We start from the raw sequence: 14,818 nt of genomic DNA, 5'->3' as shown, positions 1-14,818 counted from the left end.
CAATTTGTGTGGCACTAGTGAAAATGCGTACACTTGAGTAGTTGGAACGGCACGGTAGATCGGTTTCAAACGTACACAGCTCATTACAATTACAAAGAGGAAACTGACGATTACCTGCCTTGCTCAAAAATCAATATAGAAGCTTTGATTTTGTATCTTAAACGTAGTCTAGTAGTTGTTGCAGATAATTTAAAATTTGACACCTAACTGCGGCTAATGACATGTGTGATTGTGGTTATCATTAGTGATTATCTAGTTACACAAATCAATTATTTGTTTTAAATTGTTCGTCACCTGTCCATGTCCTCTCCAAGCTGGTCTTACCAGTAAAATTTTACGGAATAAATTGCCTCTATTCAGCATTTTGATTAAATTAAATATTAAATCTTAAACTTAAAATGTTGCTATTATAATCAGAAAATAAAATTGGTATTAATTACAATAGTGAAGAAAATTGTCTCCTTCAAAATATATTTTTGTTTGTTACACATCGGGATAAATATAACTGTAGATTTTCTCGAGTGCAAGCGGTCCGAAACTAGCTTGATTTGTTGCCGGTACTCTGCGCAAAGTTGGCGGACAAACCATCCAATCGTTATCACCGTAATGGAATGCTTTTAGTTTTAACAACGCTTTAACAGACGCTGGTAGACGTACAAACTGGTTTCTTCCAATATTTAGTTCTTCCAAATTTACCAGAAGTCCAACTTGTACGGGTAAAGTATCAAGTAAGTTGCCACTCAAGTTCAGATATTCTAAACTTTTTGCTAAGTCACCAGCAAACAGAGAACAAGGAATTTCTCTTATAAGATTATCCTCGGCGTCAAGCTTCTTCAATAACTGAAGCTCGCCAATCTCGGGGGCAAGTTCGACCAATGAGTTATTTGATAAAACAAGTACTTCTAAACTAACCAATTTGTTAACAGTCCTTGGTATTGAATTGAGTCGGTTGTAAGACAACTGGAGTTTTTTAAGATTAGGAAAATGTTCAAAAGATTCGTCAGAAATATGTTCAATTGCATTGTGGGATAAATCTAGAGTCATCAAGTTTACGAAATTAGTAAAAACATCAGGAAGTTTTCCTTTGATAGTACATTTGCTGAGGTAAAGATGTTTCAGATTTAACATTTTAACAAATTGTTCCATTGGTATTTTTCTAAAGTCTATGTTTGATAGGGAGAATAGTGCAGTGAACTTTGCTTCTTTCATTTTGAAATGGATAATATTTGGAATGTCCGTAGAATTCATCTTTAAAGTCTTTATGACATAGGTTCAAGTCTAATCTCTATGCAATTTTATCATGTTCTGAAAAGAAAACATATTAAAATGATTATGTTCTGAACTGTCAAAAATTAGTCTCAATCTATTTTCTTCTGTAATTTTCTGGACTAAGACGTTTAGTTCCCTTAACACTAGTGTCAGCCACAGAAATTCCATCTTTCCACAACTCCCCCCCCCCCCCCCCGGTCATCAGTCAGTTATAGGAAAAATGTTTTGGGGTTTTGTTTTGTTTGGTGGGGTTTGCTATGTTTTTTGGAGGTTTTCGGGGGTTTGCGGGGTTTAGCAATACCCTATTTTTCCCGCCAAATTGGACGCCATATTGGATTCTGGCATGATGATGTCATTGTTATCGACTCGATTTATCAACTACTATGAGAAGTAGTTATTAAAGTAATCCTCAGCTAATTTTAATCATCATAACACAACTCCAAGTAAAAAAAAACCTGAATTGGTTTTCCCTATCCCCTATATATAGCTATTTGTGTGTAATAGGCATTTGATTTTGTGTGTGTTATATAGGCCAAAATTTAAAAGTGCCGTAAACAATTTTCCCCAAGACCCTGGGATGGGGATTTTTTTTCTGACATTCTATATGGTATACTCTATCAGAAAAGAATAAAAAAACTTTTCCTATACTTTTTTCCCGCAAAATTTGTACTGCACCCAGGCTAATAATGCCCTGACTTTAATCAGCATCTCCCTGCCTAATTCTTAAGCTGGCTAGTAGGCCTACTACTAGCTAGGCCTAGCTAGAGGCTATAGTAGAGTACATTATCATAACAATGGCTATTTTTCTGAGTAAAAGCAAAAAGTTACATTCATAACATACATACATACATTTTATCATCAATTAGACTTAATAATTCAATCATGGAGAAAAGATATTTTAATTTTACCGTTTTAAGTTTTAAATCTCCCTCTCAACTCCATGCAGCCAGTTTTGTTTGTTTACTTCTTTCTTGCTGTCACGCTTCACTGAATATGTCTATGAGACGCCGAATGTGAAATATTAATCTACACAGATCACTCTTCCCTCTGTTGTTTACAGTACAGAACTACTACTGTTTCTGTACCAACAACAATTAGTAACTTCATTCACAAATAATTTGACTTTATCACTACATAAGTTTATTGTATTTTAATCCATAGAAATGTTGTGATCCAAACCTAACCAACATTTGTGTTCTTACTTACATGTGTATGTATTAAATTCAATTTAATCAAAGCCGTCATCAAATGTTACAAATTTCTTTTTGCACCGATATACATGCAACAGATAACTAAAAACTAATATAGTAATTCAAAACATGATAAAATACACGAAAAATATAAAATAAAATACTATTTACAAACAGATACAGAGCATGAATGTATTGACTTTCTTTTATAGGTCTATCAGTTGTACACTACATTCAGCTGAAACATATTATAGTATATTGATCAAACAAGCAAGTGTAACCAATCACTTGGGTCAAATTGTTTGAAAAAGAAAAGTAAAATTATTGGAGCTTAGAATTTCAATTAAAATATGTATAATGTTATACTAAAATATAGACATTTTAATGTCAAATCAACATTAAACGCTATTACTTGTATTATATATTAGTCACATAATAACAAATAAGTGTACTACTGTATTTTTACTATTGGGAGTACAGAAATTGATTCCATAATTCAATAAAAATGATATGTTTCTGTCTCGAGTTTCTTGGGTGACCGTCGTCGTAGATTATAACTAATAGGGTGGTTTTGTATCTTTTTAATATTCATTTTGTCGGAGGAGTTCCCTTTACGCTTGATTGGACTTGGTGTCTCATCACTGACCCTTGACCTTAACTGTGTGATTGACGTTGCCATGCTAGACTCTCCTGGACTAGGTTTGGTAATAATTTTATTCGTTTTACTGTCCTTAATTTTGTAATATGAACACAGTGTCTGATGTACCCTCTCACACTTTGCTTCCAGTGTTGGAATTGTCTGAAAAATAGATTTTTTTTTAAAAGTGAATTCAAAGTCGGAAGTTTAAGATTTAAATTTATTTTTGTCTTCGAGGCTGACAGTACATGCATGAGGCCCTCAACAGCACTTACAAAACAAGACAGATACAAACACGAAAACGAGAAAAAGATTAACAAAAAAGGAAAACAAAAAAATGTTTTATAAAATATAATAAACAAACCTTTGTACATGAATGAATACAATGAGCAGATTCTTGTAGTTTTTCATTGTTAATTTCATCAGCTGAAATTTAAAAAAAATTGTTACTTTGTTAAAATTTAAAAAAAAATGTAAAAATGAATTTTATTTTGTTAGGATTGTTCATTTTACAAATTGACATTCAATGAAAACTATACTAAATTATTTTAAACTGAATATACTTACTGCTTTTTATTAATGAATTTTTAATTTCATTGTCGATGTTAACCTCTGGGGTTGGTTGATATTCTTCCTATAAAACAAAAAGATACAGTAAACAATTGATGTGAATAACACTGTGAAATTAGTTTGATGGAAAAAAGTAAAGAATATGTTTCATTGAGGGTGGGTCACTTATTAATAGTGCTAATCAAATTTTAAAGCTCTGTCTACACATCAAACTTTATGTGACAACAAATGTGCCATGAACATAATGATGTCATATCACTTCCATATTTGTGCATATCACTTCCATATTTGGGCACATCACATTTTTTTTGTTACATAAAGTTTGATAGTGTAGACAGAGCTTAAGTCTAGCGTTATCATTCTAAGTACCAAAGTAGCATGTTCAGACATCAATTTCTTTGCTATTTGTACTGTGATTGCTTTTGGGTATGTCTTTCTCTTCTTTGTCGTGGTTACTGTTTGCGTATCTGTGGTAACGATCAACTCCTCCACCTCCTGACGCCGTTTGATATTGATTGCATCAAATTCTGAAATAAAAATTTTCCAATTCATTAATTAGTATTTGTATATGATTGATTATTTATTATATTTAAATACTGTATATAGGCCTAGATGATCAACAAAACAAAGCAAAAATATGAAAAATATAAAGTACTGTATTTTCAATTCACTTGCTTTTTGTTTTTTCCAGAGCATTCTCATCAACTTTCCCCCATACTTGACCATCTATTAAAATATTTTCATGCTGTGTGTTTTCATAAATCTGGTGACAAAAAAATACATATTGATGATATAAATATTAAAAAGTAAAACATGGCCAAGGCCTATGCTTAAAATTGTTCAAGATCATCTAGATCATTGACAGACTTTTATTTACATTCCATCCTAGCTATCTATCTAGGCTAGGCCTATTACAACACTTTATCACCACTGTCCCACACTCTCTCAGCAGTCTGTGTGTGTGTCCATTTTTAGATGATTGATATGATGATGGTGGGTGTGGGCCTAGCGTTTTACCTCAATAAATCGCTTCGTAAGACGTTCTTTTTGGTCATCGTTTAATTCCCTACTATCCTCAATTGCTCTTCCAACTGCAGAACATACTGCATCTGTAGCATGTTTAACAGAACGTTGATTATAACATAAAATATGTCTGTTTTTGGGATTGTCCATTTTGAATTTTACCGCCACATTCAGAGCGCCACCAACGTTTCAAGAAATCATTTTTGCTTCTTTTAAATGCGCATGCCCTGTGTGAGCAGTCGATGCAAAACAAAAAGGTGACCAAAACCTTCTGTTTTAACTTCAAAATGACTGGATTTATAGATGGCCACTGCCATCTATCAGCATCTGAATTCGACCAGGTTGATTTTTTACTTTATTTACTGTATAAAATAGTTCATGGCTACAGAGAAACAGTTACAACTTACTACAGTAAGCTAGCTACACTTAGTATTAGTACAGAACAGGCACTGACTGAGCCTACTATTCTAAGTACTACTTACTAGAGTACTACAGTAGAAGACCTAGGCTAGTACTTCTCTACTTACTATTAGATAGTAGTACAGTAGTATAAGTAGGCTATGCCTCTAGTGCTGTAATAGGCCTAGTACAGTAGTAGTAGGCCTACTCCTTTTATAGGGACCATGCATACTGTAACTAGTACTACGATAAACGCTTTGTTTACTGCGGCATTATTGCATTAAAAGGGGCCTTGGGCTTTATTTGGTTTCCTACACTTTTCAGGATAAATAATATTGAAGCTTTTATTTTCGCAGGATTTAGAAGAGGTGATACAAAGGGCAAAAGAGGTGAAAAAACATTTTTTTTTTATTAATATTTTCAAATGATACAATACAAAAATATCTGCAAAACACCAAGATGTGCAACCAGGCCAGAACATTTTCATCCTCAATGCTTAAAGCTCTGTCTACACTAAATAACATTATTTGATAAAAAATGTGATGTGTCCGTATATGGACACGATGATGTCATATCACTACCATATTTGGGTACATCACAAATTTTTAGCAAAAAGATAGTGTAGACATAGCTTAATAACCACTTCAAGAACAAAAATATTTAAGGACAACATCTCCGATTGTTGTATCTCCTTATCCAGAAATTTTTTTTTTTAATAATTCTTATCTTCTTCCTCTAATAATATAGAGAATAATTAATAGACAAAATTGCAATTTTTAAACTTTTGTGAATTGTGATTTAATTAACTGTTAGGTAGGAGTTGACGGGATAGTAGCTGTGACAGAATTTAAAGAAGATTTTGAAAAAGTATTGGCATTGTCTGAGGAACATCCTGGATTTGTCTTCCCATGTCTTGGTCTTCATCCAGTTCAGGTACAGATTTATTTATTTACGCTATCTTAATGTAAATAGTTTTTAGTGGGTCTTCTATCGCAAGCCCCTTGGGGGGAGGTCCCTTTCATCTTTTGTTTTACTCCTTTTTTGTTATGTGTTTTGTTTGTTTATGCGATGAATAAAGAAAAATTGATTAATGAAGAACATTGTATTTTATGATGGTGACTTGAACAGATATATTGTAAACCATTTTATGTTTTGATGTATTATAATAGGTTGACAAAGTGAATGGCCAACGAGCTGCTTGCCTAGAGGACCTTGAGGGCGTGTGTGATGTAATTACAAAAAATGCGAATAAACTTGTTGCTGTTGGGGAGGTAGGCCTAGTATTTTTAATTAATATTGTTAAATAGTTTTGTAATATATTTGAATTTGTTTACGATTTATTTGATTTTAATTTCTTCTTCAGATTGGTTTAGATTTTACTCCCTGGTATTGCAAAACAAAGGAACAGAGAGATGAGCAGCGGCAAGTGTTTGCCCAACAAATTCAGTTAGCCAAGAAACTAGACCTACCAGTGTAAGTTTGTCATTATTACCATCAGTGGATTGATGAACTGGATTGCAGAATATAGAGTTGTTTTCATCGTCATTTCTACGTTTCCATGCTTCCCTTTTGTGACCTAAATGTCTTTTGTTTATAGAAATGTCCACTCTCGGTCAGCTGGAAGACCAACTGTCAACCTTTTGAAAGAGCAAGGTGATTATTATATGCCGGTCAAATCTTTACGTTGAAAATGCATACCTTATCACATAAACATGTTTTTTTTTTGTGTGCATTTTTTTCATTTGATTTTGTAGGTGCAACAAAAGTTCTTCTTCATGCTTTTGATGGCAAACCATCCGTAGCAATGCTGGGTGTGGAGTGTGGTTTTTATTTTTCTGTTCCACCATCAATTATCAGAAGTGACCAGGTAAATCCTTATTTGGACATAATATGTATTATTGAGAATATAAATAAAAACTATGTTTACCGGATTAATACAGATTTTACCATGTCACCATAATTATAATGGTAATAGGCAAATTGCCAAGGATAACCATAAGCAAATTAATTCACTATCCTGTTTACAAGACAAACATAATACACAAGATGCTCTACATAAGTAACGTCTTGGGAGTGGAGTTATAATTTGTCAGAAAAATCCTGACACTGACAGGACTTGAACCCAGGAACCTTGGATTGGTAGCCAAGCATCTTAACCACCAAAACACAACTCCACTCCAATATATGATATCCATAATTATTAGTCATTTGCACTTTTTCTTACTTTTTTTTTTTCATTGTGTAGAAACAACGATTAGTGTCCAAAATACCACTTGAAAATCTTCTTTTAGAAACAGATGCCCCAGCACTTGGACCAGAAAAAGAAGTATGTTGCTTCAACGATTCATTTTGTACTTTAAATGGATTAAATCAAAAGCGCTGTACGCAAATAATGTGTAGTAACAAGAGGAGCACACTCAACCTGTCAAAATGTTTTCTGGAATTAGCTTTTGAGACGTTGACAATATGGAAGAAATACTAACAATTCCACATTTTTGTTCTTACTACTTTTTATCTTTTTTATGGTTATTATCATAATGTACTGTAGTCCTTGTTTTTTTGTGTATGATTATCTAAAAATATTTTTGCTTATTAGGGAAGAAATGAACCTTCAAATATCAGCATATCCTGTGAATGGGTTGCAAAAATCAAGAATATAACAACAGATGAAGTCAGACGACAAACGAGGATCAATGCTTTTAAACTTTTTCCAAAACTTGCACACTTTTTAAAGCCATAACGCAAAAAGAACTTTCTAAGAACTCTATTGAGCTGACATTAATATAAAGTCTGCATGTTGCCAAAAACAGTAGTGTTATGTGAACACAAGTGGATCATATTTTACAGAAGTTTTAGGACAGTTAATTCAGACGATGTATGGGTGTCGAGACTTAAAGGGTGCAGCAGATTTAGCCTGGTGCAAAAAAAGTACGAACTCATCCATGTTTAAGATTGAGGTGGGTGTACAGTTTTATTTGTGAAATTGTTTGTTTTAATTACCATGAGAGGTAGGGGTGAGGGTGTGTTCTCTGTGATACAAATTATTCTCTCTTTTTTTCCTAATTTTATATCTAAAAATGTAAACACTAGTGTACTAGTGCTTTCAGATTTACAAAATCTACTAAAAACTTGAAAGAAAAATGAGACAAAACGATGAATACTAGTTCATTAAAAAATGTATTTTTAAAAATCATACAAACCACACACATGACATTGAACAATGATAAAGTTGCACATTCTTATGAATCAAAACAAAACCACCCATGATATGCACCAATAGAATTAATGGATGTTAGTTTTGATTGTTACTGAAACACTTTATAAACTCATTCATTTATTATAGAGAAAAACTCTAGTGACTATGGGCATAAGGCCACCATTTACTATTGGAAAGACATCTATGTAGCATTGGACACTAAATTAATATACTGTCTATGCCCCCACCCCTTAGATTTTATTGAGAATGAATCAGCACCACTGACCACCAATCTTAGATTTACCCTGCTTAGCCAGCTTGTAAGTTATAAATTGGAATTAATGTGGTTTTTTTTATTATCCATGTTACCATAGTTACAATTAACATTGTATTAGATATATCAAAGCAGTCGTTCTTACAACAAATTCTTCAATAATTTGTTTATTTTCAACTAAATTTTTATACATAAAGCAATAATCAATAATAATAGTACAATGTTGTTTTCAATTATTTGCAATGTTGCTATTGTAAATTAGTTAATGCACAATTTCGTATATTGCTCCAATATCAAATGTATCTTCGTCATTGCTTCTCCATCAATTAATTATTCGTTACTCGATGAATCACTCGACTTTCTTCATATGGCCAGATGGCTATAAGCTGTAAACAAAATAATGTCTGTATTTATTATAAACTAAATGAAAGTCCAAATAGTTTAGAAATATTTGACAGAGGCTGGGGTGGAAGGGGAATGGGGGAACAAGAAGTAGGACAAATCAAATAGCATAGATGTTATTTTTATAACAATTTAAAAAAGTTTTTAAAAATGCATGATAAAAGTATATCAATAGTTTTCTTTTCGGAAAGAGAGAAACTGTACATGCGAAAATCTGAAATTGGAAAAAATATAATAAAACAAATAATTATTATTAGCCTAGCCTAGGTCTATTAATTTAGACCTATGCCTAGCCTATGCCTAGTATATACAGTAATATAAATAAAATGTACTCACAACTTTTGTTTGGATAATGTCTGCGTTCTCTATGAGTCTTATCGTTGACTTCAAATGTACATCTGGACTGCGTTTCTTGATTTCTTTCTGGGCTAAACGCTGTGCTTTTAAAGGCGTCTGGATTGTGTTTACGTTCAGTTCTACACCAAGACTGTCTGCTGCTCAGTTCTACAGCGCACCAAGACTCACGAGTATTATTTATTTCATTCATTTCCTGTCGATTCATAATATTTTCTAAACTAAATTTATGAATTTCAAGAACTTGGTAAGTTTTATTAATTCTTTTCACAGTATGGAAGTAACTGGTTACTAGGTAGACTGAAATGCAAAGTGTACTTAAACTTACAACTCCCTGCTTAAACTTTCCGTTTTGTTTACAATGACAAACTTAAGCGTTGTTGTTGTCATGACATTGATAACGCCCTCTATAGTACGCAAAACGAGAGTTTGAGAAAAGAAAAAAAATCTTAATCAAAGTACTACACTGCCCTCTATCCGTCAGGTGACTTTTCTACATTTTAGCGAGAATTAGATTTTTGCTGTATTAAAGATCAATTTATAAACACCTGAAATGTCTGGAAAAGATCGATTAGATGTGTTTCCTTCTCGAATGTAAATAGTTACTGTATTCTATTGATTACAAATAAACATATTTGGTCTAGATGTGTTGTAGAATAGGTAACATTCTACCTCTCCGCTAGGCCTCTCGCTAAATTATTGATGTTTTGGGTTTGAGGCCACCGTCACGGTAGCAGCAGGCTGAGAGAGGTGTAAAGGTTGGGCGTTCTGCCACGGGCTAGCCTAGACCAGGCGTTTCGGTCTATTGTATAATTTCAATTACAGTAATAAAACCTAGTAACAGATGATAATATTATTTGTATCTGTATATAGCCTAGGCTAGGCCTATCTAGGCTAGTCCTTTAAAAAAAAAAAACAAATCCGATCCGATTTTGTGTTTTTCATTTTCAGGGCACTAACGGTTATGAAAGGCCGCTTGAAAGGAGCTCAAAAGGGGCACAGTTTGCTGAAGAAGAAAGCAGATGCACTTATTCTACGATTCAGAAAGATATTAGGAAAGATAATTGATGTAAGCAACATTGTGCTCTACTCTTGATATTCAATCCGTAAATTTATATCATTACTTTTTTTTACTACTGATCAAGGGTGCACTGATTCAGTTTTTACTTATAGTAATTAAAATTGTATTTTTAGACTAAAACAAAAATGGGCGAATGCATGAAGGAAGCATCACTGTCATTGGCAGGTGCTAAGTTTACAAGTGGAAATATAAGGTAAGTGTTGCTTTCTGGTAAGATACTCATACTACTTAAAACTAAGGGTCTTTCACACCTGTTCAGGCGCCGGCAAATCAAATCAAACGTCATTGTTTTGTTTCACAAAACTACGTGCATATCGATTATTGGGGCATAGTCGTGTGAAAAAACAAAACATTGACATTTGATGCGATTTGCCAAACCGGAACGTTAAATCAGGCCATAAAACCAACCCAATTATAGTGCTAACTTATTTGCTAATATAGCATTATTTGTATAACATCGTTGTTCTGAATGAGCAATGTTCCATTTAATTATCCTCAATATTTAAATACATCTAAATATCTTTATTCTAGCCACATGGTTTTACAAAATGTAACAAAAGCTCAAACTAAAGTGAGAAGTAAAAAAGAGAATGTTGCAGGTAATTGTTTGTGTTTATTTTTATTTACACTATCAAACTTTATGTGACAACAAAAATGTTATGTACCCATATATGACATGTTATCGTATCACTACCATATCTGGACATATCATATTTGGGCACATCACACTGTTTTTTTCAAACTAGTTTGTAGAAATGCCGCATGTATTTTGGTTACGATGCATTTCCTAAATGAATAGAGATATCAAACATATTTTATAATTTACTGTATTTGATTGCTATAAATTATTGTTTTTTTTGCAGGTGTCAACTTGCCAGTCTTTGAGCCGTACTCTGAGGGAAATGATAGTATGTACCTAGTTCACATTATATTATAAAAAGAAAGAATCTATTTACCAAGAAAGTTGAATGATACAAGCATTTTGTAATCATACTTTGTTTTGTCTTCTACAGCTTATGAGTTGACAGGTCTGTCACGAGGCGGACAACAAATTGACATTCTTAAAAAGAATTATGCTAAAGCGGTTGAATTATTAGTGATATTGGCTTCTCTTCAGACTTCGTTCATTACACTAGATGAGGCAATTAAAATCACCAACAGGCGTGTGAATGCCATTGAACATGGTATGTCATATTTTAAAACTTTTATTTTGTCTTAAGAACTTTTATTTATTTTTATTCAACCTTATTTATAGAGGGTGACCCTAAACAGCGTATGCTGACAATCAAAGGGCCCTAATGATGAGTTATGATAAGTGTCTGTGTGTGACAGTGGCTGTGTATATACTAGGTACACCGGGGAAACCCCCCTACTTGTCTAGAAAGATGTTCCAGGTTTGTTTAAAGTGCACATTTATTTGAATTCAGTAGATCCTAGAAATGTTAGCTTAACTTTTACTTTCCCAGTGGGAATACAATTAATTAAAATTAAAATCAATAAGGATGGCAAAAAATACTATTTTGGTATGCTAAACATTAATCAAATTTAAAGTTTAACATGAGATCCTTTCGCCAGGTTAATGTTGACATGACCCATGACATCATTATGTCAATCAAAGTAATTCAAAATAAATTTTACGCTAAACATTAATCAAATTTAATGTTTTAACATGAAATCCATCATAAGGTTAATGATGACACAACGTATGACATTATGTCAATCAAAGTACTTATTCTCAAAATCTTATTGATTTAATCCGCTTTTTTGTTTTACCCTTCTGCCACTAATTTGAGAAAATTAAAATGTTTCAGTCATAATTCCAAGAATTGAGAAAACAATTCAGTACATCACGACAGAACTTGACGAAAGAGAAAGGGAGGAGTTTTACAGGTTAAAGAAAATACAGGAGAAGAAGAAAATTATAAGAGACAGAAATGAAAAGATGAAATTAGAAAGAATGGCAAAAGAGTCTGCATTACAAGAAGAACCACAGAATCTGATTGAGGAAAGAGATGAAGATTTATTATTTTAACATTAATACATTTATAAATAATTATTAAATATAATATGTGGATTTATTATAACTTAATATATATATATATATTAGAATATGAAATAACAATAAGAACAAAATTAACAATTACAGAAGTTTACAAGGCCAAATCAAATCAACCCTTGAAAAAACACTTGGCCGATCTTCTCTTTAAATGTTACCATAGAGAGATTGGACAGCAGTGAAGGGCCTATTAGCATAATTTGCATACATTCCAGGTGGTATTCCTCCTGGTGTCCTGAATTTAGCAGTCTTTAAACTATAATGCAGTATTTAGTAATAGGCATATAATGAAATGTTGTATGTATGGTGTATAATAAGAGGTGTAAACATTAATACTTGTACGGTATGAAGTTAATGTGTAGTTTGTGTGTCAAATAATACACAATTTATAAAAGCATTCCGTCTAACTCCTGTAAAAAAAATTGTTGTAATGAATCATCTTTTTGTTAACGTTCGTTTCAAAATTGTTCATGCTAAAATGAAGTTGGTCTCAGAAGTCATCGTGCATTCTCTCCTCAATGCCAACTAGTTATATTCGTGACCTTAGTGCACTGGGGTAGGAGGCGCCAAAATTCGAGATGAACGAGATATAACTGGTGTTGACCAGAATTTTCAATTAGCCTGGTTTAGCGACAACGGTGTATTTACAGTGCTTGGATTTTTCAGGACATTAGACATCCAGGATATTAACGTTACTATAAAATCATTGTGATTGAGCAAATTAATCTCGTTGCAGGTACATTACATTGTTTGTGGGACCCAAACTTAGTGTTAGTTACAGTATGTACAGTTAAGTAAATCATTAGCCTGATCTTGTCATGATTTGGAACGTCTTCCGTTTAAATTCAACAAAACGAATTGTGAACGTAATTTGTTTGTCGAATATATAATTTAATTAATGTTGTCAATATCTTTACAAATTATTATAACTAGATGGCACGCTCGCTTCGCTCGCGTACCATCTAGGTCGTGCCCACAGATGGTTCTCGAATACACAGTATTTCCAGCGAGAAAAAAATGGAAATTTCAAATGTACGTACCGCAGGACTATAATACATTGTCGTTTACAGAAACGAATAAATATACACAATGATTTATGTAGTCAACCAAAATTAGCACCCTGGGAATTACTTCCGAGAGAGAAACAAATTTTTTTATTCGGACTCATTTAAACAAACCCAATTTGTGTTTTGTATGTAACATTAAGGGTTGAGGGATGGGGAAAGAAGATAGGTACAAAGAGGAAACATTTTAAAATATATTCTTATCCACTCAGTAACGAAATATTGTTTTTAATGTTTTATAGGCCTATAAATAATATACCACTAAATACAGTAAAACATTTACGATTTAATACGGTACTTTGTTAAAACTCTCACTGTCATAGTCGATTGAAATAGTAAAGTACATGTAACGATACACCACTACGACGTTTATATATTTTTAAATTATTAATTAATACAAACGTTGAGAAGCAACTGTCAGTAATAACGTTTATTTATTTGTATATTATATGTTTATAATCTAACAGTAGGGCCTACCCACACTCACAGTAATAAAGTTTATTTGTATATATTTTATATTACATCTAACAGTACCAACACTCACAGTAAGAAATTTGCTATTCAAATTGCGATCAAAAGTGGTTAATACCTTAACAGTATTGTACAGCATTGCAGTACTATTTATGTTTATTCTCCAAGGGGGCCCATAAATCTAAATCTATACCTCTATGGTTAAACCAAATAATTTGGAATGTTTATTTGTATATTATATGTTTATAATCTAACAGTAGGGCCTACCCACACTCACAGTAATAAAGTTTATTTGTATATATTTTTATATTACATCTAACAGTACCAACACTCACAGTAAGACATTTGCGATTCAAATTGCGATCAAAAGTGGTTAATACCTTAACAGTATTGTACAGCATTGCAATACTATTTATGTTTATTCTCCAAGGAGGCCCATAAATCTAAATCTATACCTGTATGGTTAAACCAAATAATTTGGAATGTTCCATTCATCACAAATCAATACATTTGTAAAAACGTATATTAAATGTAACAAAATAGTATTTTTTAAAGAAAATCGGCCTGTCTTCAACATTATGATGCTGTACTCGAACTGTTCAACCGGTTTTCAGCTATTAAAAACAATTATCGTAGGAGGAGATAGAAAAATGCGAAGCCTCCTCGCATTTTTGTGGCGGGTATTTTTCAAGATGGACATCCATTAGACAGTGTATACCACGATCGGAAAACACCCCTATTTGGGGCAAATCTTTGAACCTAAATTCGTTTTAATCGTCAATAACTAATTATCTAACTTAATTTAATTAGTAAACAGGGTTACATCAGGTGG

At 32.7% G+C, this 14,818-nt stretch overlaps 4 protein-coding genes across 4 annotated transcripts; 2 read left to right on the top strand and 2 right to left on the bottom strand.

The window, feature by feature from the left end:
* Positions 1-13: 13 nt before the first annotated feature.
* LOC140060188 (uncharacterized) lies at positions 14-1,134 on the bottom strand. The gene has a single exon (XM_072106288.1). It carries the CDS (start codon positions 1,126-1,128, stop codon positions 484-486), a length of 645 nt encoding a protein of 214 aa, XP_071962389.1. The 5' UTR covers positions 1,129-1,134; the 3' UTR covers positions 14-483.
* Positions 1,135-2,469: 1,335 nt separating this feature from the next.
* LOC140059879 (uncharacterized) lies at positions 2,470-4,903 on the bottom strand. The gene is made up of 6 exons (XM_072105846.1): positions 4,684-4,903; positions 4,342-4,429; positions 4,036-4,193; positions 3,664-3,730; positions 3,461-3,522; positions 2,470-3,258 (listed from the first exon to the last, which is right to left on the bottom strand). Exons 1-6 carry the CDS (start codon positions 4,837-4,839, stop codon positions 2,956-2,958), a joined length of 834 nt encoding a protein of 277 aa, XP_071961947.1. The 5' UTR covers positions 4,840-4,903; the 3' UTR covers positions 2,470-2,955.
* A 17-nt stretch (positions 4,904-4,920) lies between these two features.
* On the top strand, positions 4,921-9,291 carry LOC140059878 (putative deoxyribonuclease TATDN3). The gene is made up of 9 exons (XM_072105845.1): positions 4,921-5,030; positions 5,445-5,477; positions 5,902-6,021; positions 6,258-6,359; positions 6,452-6,561; positions 6,686-6,741; positions 6,843-6,955; positions 7,334-7,414; positions 7,685-9,291. Exons 1-9 carry the CDS (start codon positions 4,932-4,934, stop codon positions 7,826-7,828), a joined length of 858 nt encoding a protein of 285 aa, XP_071961946.1. The 5' UTR covers positions 4,921-4,931; the 3' UTR covers positions 7,829-9,291.
* Positions 9,292-9,779: 488 nt separating this feature from the next.
* Positions 9,780-13,011, top strand: LOC140059880 (V-type proton ATPase subunit D-like). The gene is made up of 7 exons (XM_072105847.1): positions 9,780-9,908; positions 10,266-10,383; positions 10,509-10,588; positions 10,927-10,994; positions 11,259-11,303; positions 11,409-11,579; positions 12,207-13,011. Exons 1-7 carry the CDS (start codon positions 9,868-9,870, stop codon positions 12,425-12,427), a joined length of 744 nt encoding a protein of 247 aa, XP_071961948.1. The 5' UTR covers positions 9,780-9,867; the 3' UTR covers positions 12,428-13,011.
* Positions 13,012-14,818: the final 1,807 nt, after the last annotated feature.

Source organism: Antedon mediterranea, chromosome 10 (assembly GCF_964355755.1).
Source record: "Antedon mediterranea chromosome 10, ecAntMedi1.1, whole genome shotgun sequence".
Taxonomy (NCBI): Eukaryota; Metazoa; Echinodermata; class Crinoidea; order Comatulida; family Antedonidae; genus Antedon; species Antedon mediterranea.
This window is presented reverse-complemented; position numbering and strand designations above follow the sequence as displayed.

Coding starts and splice junctions, on each gene's coding strand:
- LOC140060188 (XM_072106288.1), bottom strand. CDS start 1,128: ATGTTAAATCTGAAACATCTTTACCTCAGCAAATGTACTATCAAAGGA.
- LOC140059880 (XM_072105847.1), top strand. CDS start 9,868: ATGTCTGGAAAAGATCGATTAGATGTGTTTCCTTCTCGAAT. Junction 11,304..11,408: donor GTACTCTGAGGGAAATGATA/GTATGTACCTAG, acceptor TGTCTTCTACAG/CTTATGAGTTGACAGGTCTG. Junction 11,580..12,206: donor TGTGAATGCCATTGAACATG/GTATGTCATATT, acceptor AAAATGTTTCAG/TCATAATTCCAAGAATTGAG.
- LOC140059879 (XM_072105846.1), bottom strand. CDS start 4,839: ATGGACAATCCCAAAAACAGACATATTTTATGTTATAATCAACGTTCT. Junction 3,731..4,035: donor TGTCTGAACATGCTACTTTG/GTACTTAGAATG, acceptor TTTGTTTTATAG/GAAGAATATCAACCAACCCC. Junction 3,259..3,460: donor GTATTCATTCATGTACAAAG/GTTTGTTTATTA, acceptor TCTATTTTTCAG/ACAATTCCAACACTGGAAGC.
- LOC140059878 (XM_072105845.1), top strand. CDS start 4,932: ATGCAAAACAAAAAGGTGACCAAAACCTTCTGTTTTAACTTCAAAATG. Junction 5,031..5,444: donor CAGCATCTGAATTCGACCAG/GTTGATTTTTTA, acceptor TTATTTTCGCAG/GATTTAGAAGAGGTGATACA. Junction 6,742..6,842: donor CAACCTTTTGAAAGAGCAAG/GTGATTATTATA, acceptor TTGATTTTGTAG/GTGCAACAAAAGTTCTTCTT.